Below are 9,049 nucleotides of genomic sequence, written 5' to 3' on the forward strand. Positions count from 1 at the left end.
TTTGTCTTGTAATTGGAAGGTTGCCGGTTCGAGCCCCGGCTCCAACAGTCTCGGTCGTTGTGTCCTTGGGCAAGACACTTCACCCGTTGCCTCCTGGTGGTGGTCAGAGGGCCCGGTGGCGCCAGTGTCCGGCAGCCTTGCCTCTGTCAGTGCGCCCCAGGGTGGCTGTGGCTACAATGTAGCTGCCATCACCAGTGTGTGGATGAATGGCCAACACAGGGGAGGAAGAGAGAAGGCAACTGATCCGAAACCTACAAATGAAACTGGATCTTATTGAGTAACTGCAAAAGGACCCAAGAAGTGAAAGTTATCAGGCTTTAAAACAACAGGGTAAATTGTTTTGGAGGATTTGTGAGCGACGTTGCAGTACACACTCCACACCAGTTGGTGGCGGTAATGCACCATTTTATTGTTTGCCAATAGCCAATAAAACTTAGGGGAAGAAGGACAGCTACGCGTTACTAGACGAGTGTTCGGGTTCAGAGCAGCATGACTGCTGAAGCTGTGGTCACCGTCCGCCTGGTGAGGTCCTTCGAACACAGGAACTTCAAGCCGGTTGTGTTTCACGGCGTCCGCTTGGAGCAGACCGTACAGGACTTCATGCAGCTCGTCAAAGACGGTGAGAGCCGTGCGTGTGTACCCCGTGTCAGCAGCTGTTCACCGAAACAAACCTTTAAAAACACTGCGCAGGCAGAAATCCCAGGATTCACTGCAGCTGGACGGGAGAGCTTCAAAACTTAGAGTTCTTTGGTTTTAACTGGATATGAAACACTTCATATATAAAGGTTAATTTACACCAATGAGCCCTGCTCTCTGTGTAGGTGGATATAAGAAACAAGTCCTTAATGTTTTAAGCACATGTTTGGCGCCCTCTTGCGGCAGTACAGAGCGTGACAGGCGGCACAAACCCCAACATCACAGCTAACAGGCACATTTTCCTGTTTCAGGACCGAAAAACGAAGAATCGCCTACTGCGTAGTAGACTGAGTGAAAGTGGGCAGTTTATCATTATTAACCTAAGAGTGGTTGCTACAGTCAGAGGCAGCACAGAAGCAACGCCCTTAGACTGGTTTTAGTTTGTGTTCTTATTTTGCTGAGTTCTCAGTACTCTGTGGTTAACTAACATAAACTAATGTGAGTCTGTTGACTGCAACAAACAAAAGCAGTGATGTCATGTTTAGAATAGAACAGAGTAGAGTAGAATAGAATGCCCTTTTATTGTCACTATACACATGTACAGTGAGATTCAGAGCTGCAGTGCAAACGTGTGGGAAAAGAAAAATATAAAATATACAGATATAGGGCAGAAATAAATGGTGTTATGTATTTACAGTGTGGGTTATTGCGCATAAATTAAATATTGCACAGTCGTGATCGTAGTTTGCAGTCTGTGTGGGGTGAAACTGTCTTCAGTGCATGTGTGAGTTCAGGCTCTTGGAAAGAAACTGTTCTTGAGTCTGTGGGTCTTTGGCCTAGAACATAAAGGTGGTCCTTGATGTGCTGAAGCATTAGTATCTCGAAGCATTTCATGAGTACGGCGTGAGGGCCACAGGGCGGTCATCGTTCAGGCTGGTGATGGGAGACTTCTTTGGCACTGGTAATATCCTCTGTTACAGTGAGTGGAGCAGTGCAGGAACCAGGTGAGGATGAGGATGGGAGCAGGGCTGGAGCAGATGAGTGCTGCTGTTGAGATGTTTCTGGGCAAAGAAGTGATTTATCTCGTCTGCCAGCGGCGCACTCAGGCTTTCTGTTTTCACAGCCTCTGTAGTTTATGATGTCTCGTATGCCCTCCCACACCTCCTGTGTGTTGGTGCTGGACAGGTGGGACTCTGTGCTCCTTTGTGGTCTGTTTTGGCTTTTTTAGTTCCCCTTTTCAGATCGGCTCGAGCAGCCGTGTACAGAGCTCTGTCACCTGACCTGAAGATGGCGTCACAGACTTTGAGAAGTGAGCGGACCTGGCTGGTTTTTGTTTTGGGAAAACCCGAATGCTTTTGTCCACAGTCACATTTCTGATACAGAACTTGATGTAGTCCAGTACTGATCCTGTGACTGTTTCTAGCTCCTGGTGTTCAAACCTGTCCCAGTCTGTCTGTGTGAACCAGGCCTGTAGTTTGGAGAGAGCATTTTCAGGTCAGGTTGTAACGGTCTTTGTGGTGGACCTGGCACTGCGTCTGAGGGGGGTGAAGGCTGGGGAGAACAGGAGGGAGAGGCGGTCGGTCTCGTGGTGTTCGCTGTGTCGAATCGAGCGTAGAATACGTTTAGATCCTCACACAGAGGCCGTGGTCTGCGCTTTCCCCTCTAAAGTCTGTGATTGTGTTTAGCAAACTGTTGCTCCACCCTGTGTGTGTCCCACATAGACACAAAAACAGCTGTGAGAAACCCCAGTGGGACAGATGGGGAGTCTTTATTAGACGAGTCTTTTAGGATTCTCGACCTTGTGTGTTTTCACACATGAATAAGAAGATAAAATCTTGATTGAATCCAACAATTTCTTTCAGATATTGCAACAAGGCCAGGATTTCCACCTCCTTTCAGGAAATATGGTTATGGTATGTATGCATTACTTCAATTGTCTTCATAATTTTTTACAGCTGTCATTAGAGCAATGTTCTCATCCTACCCACATGTCATGTTTAGATTGCTGTTGTTGTTGTTACATAGAACTCACATAGTTACCTGGAGTTATAGCTAAACATCAGTAGTGATGTGTTTACTTGATACAAAATGATTTAAATAAACACACGAACACCAGAACAGAAATGTAATCACTCTTTCTTTCCACACCCAAACAAGGACGGAAGTGTTGGTGAAACATCTCACTCTGTTATCAGAGATCCATGAAGTGACCCATCGTTCTTTTCCCAACTTTGCTCTGTTTCACTACGGGAGATATGGCCCACTACCGGATTGTGCCCAAAGCTATACTCCAGCACTACTCCAGGATCTCAGGTTGGACCTGAGGCGCTAGATTCCAGGACTGACTGACCCAGGGGTGACTGTGCAACATCCAGCCTATAAAACCGCACGAACTGGACTGATGCACCTCTGAGCAAAGCCCAGGATGTTGCCATCCCGAGTTAGGAGAGGCTGGTCGGTGGTGTTAGAATAAGGGGGCGGAGCCCTGAGCACAGCTCAAACGTGGTGTCATTGGAGCTTCCGTAGTTGGTCATACCAAGGCGATTCCCATAGTGAAACACGGGGCAAAGTTAGATTACGAACTCCTCTCCTAGGTGTCTCACACCACCTCAGCTGGCTGTTTTCAGTGTAGAGGAGTAGCGGCTCTATTCTGACCCTCTCCCCAGTGACTGAGCTACTCACCAAATTTCTAAGACACCAGCCACCCTTTGGGGGAAGGTTATTTCCACACAGCCCGTGACCATAGGTGGGTGTAGCTACAGCAGGCGCTGCATCAATCCGTTACTCTAGTGATTCACTTTTCTCTTACTTGCAAGCAAGACAGTCCGATACTTAAATTTGCTCCAAATCCAGCGTGGGTCCTTCCGACGAGAACCATGCCCTCAGACTCGTTTCCCACTCAGCTGCTAGCCTACTGGCTGCACCTGGATTTTCTGTCCATAAATAATATGACAGATGGCAGCCTGGTGGAGTCCAGAACTTCATGGGAGAGAGTTCGACTTGGAGTGTGAACACTGGTGATGTGCAGATCGATATTGAAATATCGATTCTTCTGATACCAGTAATTTATGTTCTAGAATCGATTCTCATATTAAAATATCGATATTTTAGTAATTTAGGGTAAATTTGTAGTTTATCATTAACAGGAACACAGTGGAAAGAAACTATATCATTCGGATTGTCTACATTGGAAGGAACTACTTCCTCTTCCTCCTTTCATTGTCATGTGCGAAATAAATGTGTTGCAGCCGCCAGCGTGCGCACTCACAACAATGGCTGAGCGTAAACGGAGTCATGTGTGGACGTATTTTACCTCCACAAACGGCCACGACACGGTTTGCGATACATGTGGCAAGAAAGTGAGATGTTGTGGCAACAGCACTGACCTCGTCAAACACCTCAGAGTAAATCATATCACAGAATATGACGAGCGTATGTTGCGGCGAACTGAAGAGGAGGACAGGGACAGGTGCTGCTAGGGCGAGACAGACGTCTCTCACGGAGTCCTTCAGTGCTGCAGGCAGGCAAAGTGTTCAAATAGCACAACTTCAGTTTTTTATTTCTATATGATGAACTCTGCATTATTAAGCAATAAGAACAAGTAGTCTGATGTCCTGTAATCATTATGAAGCAATATTATTATTACAGTTACATAATACAATTAGTTATTGGATTATGAAATGCAATGAAAAATTAAGTTTTTGTACAGGGTATCGGATCAGTATCGTCGATACTGCCCTGAATTCTACTTGGTATCAGATCAGAAAGGAAATCAGTGGAGTTGCACATCACTAGTGAACACAGCTCTCACAAGAGTTGTGAAGGACAGGAAACATGACTAAAGCTAATTAGTGCATTATAAAATTGTGTTGTGCAATCCTTTTTGCTCTCTAACAATTTTTCCCTTGTTAATAAAGTGCTTATCTGATCGATTAAGACAACAAAACGAATATATACAAAATATAATACTGGTCCCTTAAAGGTAAATATTGCCCAGTGTAAAAGCTGCACACACAGAGTGCTTCTTTTTCCTGCTGGATCTCAGGGCTGAACGGGACCTTTTTTATCTTTTTTCCCCCAGCCTGTCCCGTTTGGTTCTTTTGCCATCAGAATTATTGTCTAAAGGCAAAGAAAGATGCCCAACGGATTTACTTTACTAAATGGACCGCCCCAGCCTATTTGATTCACCTTTTATTGTTTATTTTATTTTATTTTATTTTCACTTGCTACACACGGGACAGACTTGACTGGGGAAAGAAAAACAGCGGGGAAGAAGGACGGCGATGAAGGGCAAAAAACAAACAGACAAAAAATCCATGCTGAACGGGACTTTTAAAGAAATGTACATAGAGTGAGGCGATGCTCTTAAGGGCCCGCTAACAGAGCTCTTAAAGTCAGAATCAAATTGTATTTGTATAAATAAATGTAATCACTTTATGAACATTTGGGTATAAAAGAAAATGCACATGGGATCATTATATACAGTTGTGGTCAGAGGTTTATACTAGGACTGTTCGATACAACGACATATATCGGATGACGATATAAAAACGTCTGTTTCATTTTACGCTATCGTTTGTTTCGTGGTGTCGCAAAATAAACCGTTTACAGCAATATTTTTTTTCATCGTTTTGATGGTCACTGCAAGTCGAGTGACAGCACTGTTGTGTATCGACCCTGTGTGGATTAGAGACAATGTAAAAATAAATTCACACTTTTGCACCCAGTTCTTGTTTGTTGGTCATTAAAGATGTCTGCTGTACAGTCATTCCACAGTGGGGGAAGAAAAACCATTAACAACTGAAAACAACCTTCATGATATCTGTAAAGTTTTGACCAAAGGTCTATGTTAACTTTGTGGGTGTGAAATTTGTGCTCTGAATCTGACTCCATCCTTTTTCCCCTTACAGACACGATGAAGATTATCCATCAGGCTCATGGAGCAAAGGTATCTGTGTGAAGGCTGTAGAGTGTCCGCTTGTAGGACACACGAGTGTTGTGGTCTGCCCTTAAGGAGTACTTTAAAAAATGACATTTTCAAAGGGACCTGACTATTTTGTCTTCCACTTTAATATAACTTCCCTCTTTTGTAATGGCATGATCCCTGTGAGAGAAAATAAAGGAAATCAAAATCTGTTCACTCAGCTGGTATTTCAACAACTAAATCATTTAATTCCCTTTAATCCACTTTCAGAATTTGGGAGTGATCTCAGAATCAACTCAGTAATTTTAGCCGTACATTCCAGAAATATTATTTCAGTTATTATATAATCTTATTTCAGAAATAGTTTGCATTTCAAACTTGCAATTTTTTATCTTTTTTCCTTTGTTTTCAGACAAACGAGTTAGTGATGAGTTTAGATGATGATGAAACTCTGGTTCTACATGAAGGCCAAACCCTCAGAGCTGCTGGTGTTGGTAAGATTTGCATTGCTGAGTGTTTGCTGTAGAGCAGTGTTGGTTATAATTTGGTCCAAAGTAACACATTACTGTATTCACTTTACATTTTTTCATGAATGTGGTAATGTAACAACTTACTGTTTTCAATTCATGCGTTATGCTGCTGACACATCAACGCTTTACAAGCCTGTCCAAAACAAACATGCTAACATGAAGCTAGCAAAGAACACAGTGACACGAAAGCTAAACTTGTGTTGTCCTCAGCACAGCAGCCAGAGCCTGATTATAACAGGCAACAAAATCAGTAACAATGTCTGTCTGAGAGACGGAGAGATTATTTTCAATCATAAATCTGATTCGCATCGGCACAGCCACCATCACCAGCCGACCAATGTAACTTTGAGTAACATCCCAGCTAACAGTCAGCTGTGAGCTGTGTTGACCCCAGTGACGTTAGAATTGTACAAGCTGTTTTTGCCCTGTTCTTATTTCCCATTTTCCTAGAAAATATAAAGAAATAAGGGGCGACTCAAAACATCTCTTTTTACATTTGTGCCTGTGATTATATTCACTGTTGCCTTTTGCTCGAGTTCATTGTTTCTAAACCCAAACCTTTCAGTCTATTTGCACAATGCCCCAAAATTCACCCCGTTCAAATTGAATTTCAAATAGAAGTAGTGATACAATAATAACATGTGGTTTGAATATCATGTAGTGAGAAAGGCCTGTGATGCGCATTCAGTGATTTCATCGTTGTTCAGTTTACTGTTTCCAGAGCAGTCTAAACATAGTTCTTCATAACAACCAAAACTGAGTGGATTTTAGTTTCCTTTGTAAATGAATAAAACATGTCTGAAATATCTGATTGGAGGCCATCTGATTTTTGGGGTTTGCTCAGTTGTCTGTGTATCATTGTAACGTCTTTACCTTATAATAAACAAAGCACGCAGAGGAAACTGTTGTTGTGATTTCAATAAATAAATATAAAGATATAAATAGAATTGAATGGCAAAAGTTGTCCTTCAGTGAGGTTCTTCCATCTCTATAAAGGAACTGGACAGTGACTCTCAGGTTTCTGCTTACCTATCTTTTTTGACTGCGATGCATTGTTTAGACTTGTTTTTTAATCTGTCAGTAGATTTATGCCTTAATCCAGTTTGGGTATGTTACACTCAGCAGGCAAATCTTTAAACATTTTGTTGTTCTTCTCTCGAACATACACGACCAGCTGTGGGATGGGCAGTTTATGAATTTAGTAACAGTTCAGTCAAGACACATCTCAGATCCCACCTCAACTGTCCATTAAAAAATAAATAAATAAAAATAACTGTCTTCTGACTTATATGAAGGAGAGCTGTGATTGACTGTAATCCATTTCAAACTTCATAAAAATGGAAGACTTTCTGAACATGCCTGTTTAAAAATCTGAGGTGTGTTTTAACTTTGACATGTTTGTCCTCTTTAGCTCATGAGACAGAAGTGGCCTTCTTCAGGAAAGCAGACTACAGTCTCTATAAAGCAAACCCCCAAACTGCCTGGTGACTGCGTCAGAGGACAGTTCATATGCACAGGTCTGCCTGGAACAAGTTTTGTCATGTTGCTACTGGACTGTTTTCATTTGTGGGATTTTTTTTTCTCCTTTAAAGTCAAAGCTTATTATCCAGCAGACTAACAGGCCTTTTTATTTAATATTTTTTTATTTTTTTATTTTATGTGAATATGACTTTTATGAACATCTTTCTGTTGTTGGTGATGTTGTAGATATGCTGAAAGTTTTAAAGGTTTTAAGGAACAATGTTACATCTCCAGCATTCGCTCTGCTCTCTGTGATCATGAGTAAAATGTTTGTGTTCTCAGTGTAATTCAGAGATGTGTTTTCAGAAGTGTTTATATTTTTTCATACTTTGTTGCCAATGTAATTGTGAGTGGATACTTTTGCTAATAAAATGTTGTGCGGTTCAAGAACACGATGTAGACCTCTTTGAAACACAGATGGAGAGAAAGATGCTTTGACTGTTCTCAGGGGAACATTCGTTTCAATAAATATGAAATAGAAGAAGTTACATGAAACTTTAGGATTCTCTTGAAGCTCGTCATCCGTATAAACTGAGTGAACCTCGTAGAGTTTTAGAGTTTGTTTCACATTTTAAAGGACTCGTACAGTATGACTGTCTGTACCAGAGACCCTGTACCCTTCTATGACTCTGAAAACAACACAAAGGTCTACACCCACAGACACACTTTCACTGAGAAGCTCCTCCCATTTTTGTTGTTGGGGGGGGGGGGGGGGGGGGGACGTTTGAAGCAACAATGGATGGAATAAAGTCTGTCAGACTCAGAATTCTCTATAATGTTCTTGGGAAGTTCCTCAATTGTTCTAATGCAAGGGTCTCAAACTCGTGGCCTGGGGCCCGCATGCAGCCCACGTCACCCCTACTTGCAGCCCGTGTATTGATGTGATGGAATGTAATGCAATTTGGCCCTTGAAGTGACGTTTGTTAGGGAGGATTTGTTTGTTGAGTGCAATGTTAAAACAAATTCTTCAAATGACCGAATATGTTAGTTCAGTGACAGGCAAACACTCATGTGGACACTCATGTCTGCAATTTTATTTTGTTAAATACAAGCAAAATGATAGAAGTGCTGCCACGTGTGTGGACAGGCAGAGAGGACCAATGTGTTTATTTGCTTCAATGAAAGGCTTCGATTAGTAAAGAGTGAGGGGAAACTGCCTTCACGTTTGCAGTTTTGTCTTTTTATACAATATTTTTAATTTTAAAAGAACAAAAACACCACGTTTCCAGAAATATTTGTGGTTGTTTTCTTGTTTGTTTAGTGTTCAAGTAGCACAAAAAAACTGCGGCCCTCCAATGAGATGACAGTGCCAGCAATGGCCACAGCTCATTTAAGTCTGAGACTCTGTTCTAACGTTTGCCTTCACATAATGATTATCTGAGGTTTATTACACTCTTAACTCATCACGTTGTAGTCAAAGCAGAGTTAATGTATTTTA

At 42.0% G+C, this 9,049-nt stretch overlaps 1 protein-coding gene across 1 annotated transcript; it reads left to right on the plus strand.

The window, feature by feature from the left end:
• Positions 1-418: 418 nt before the first annotated feature.
• cunh2orf76 (chromosome unknown C2orf76 homolog) lies at positions 419-8,001 on the plus strand. Its single transcript, XM_005943396.3, has 5 exons — positions 419-619; positions 2,499-2,549; positions 5,547-5,584; positions 5,973-6,054; positions 7,502-8,001. The coding sequence occupies exons 1-5, from the start codon at positions 490-492 to the stop codon at positions 7,576-7,578; spliced, it is 378 nt and encodes a 125-aa protein (XP_005943458.1). The 5' UTR covers positions 419-489; the 3' UTR covers positions 7,579-8,001.
• Positions 8,002-9,049: the final 1,048 nt, after the last annotated feature.

The sequence above is a fragment of the Haplochromis burtoni genome, unplaced genomic scaffold (genome assembly GCF_018398535.1).
Source record: "Haplochromis burtoni strain Fernald_Lab_line unplaced genomic scaffold, NCSU_Asbu1 Contig_372, whole genome shotgun sequence".
NCBI lineage: Eukaryota > Metazoa > Chordata > Actinopteri > Cichliformes > Cichlidae > Haplochromis > Haplochromis burtoni.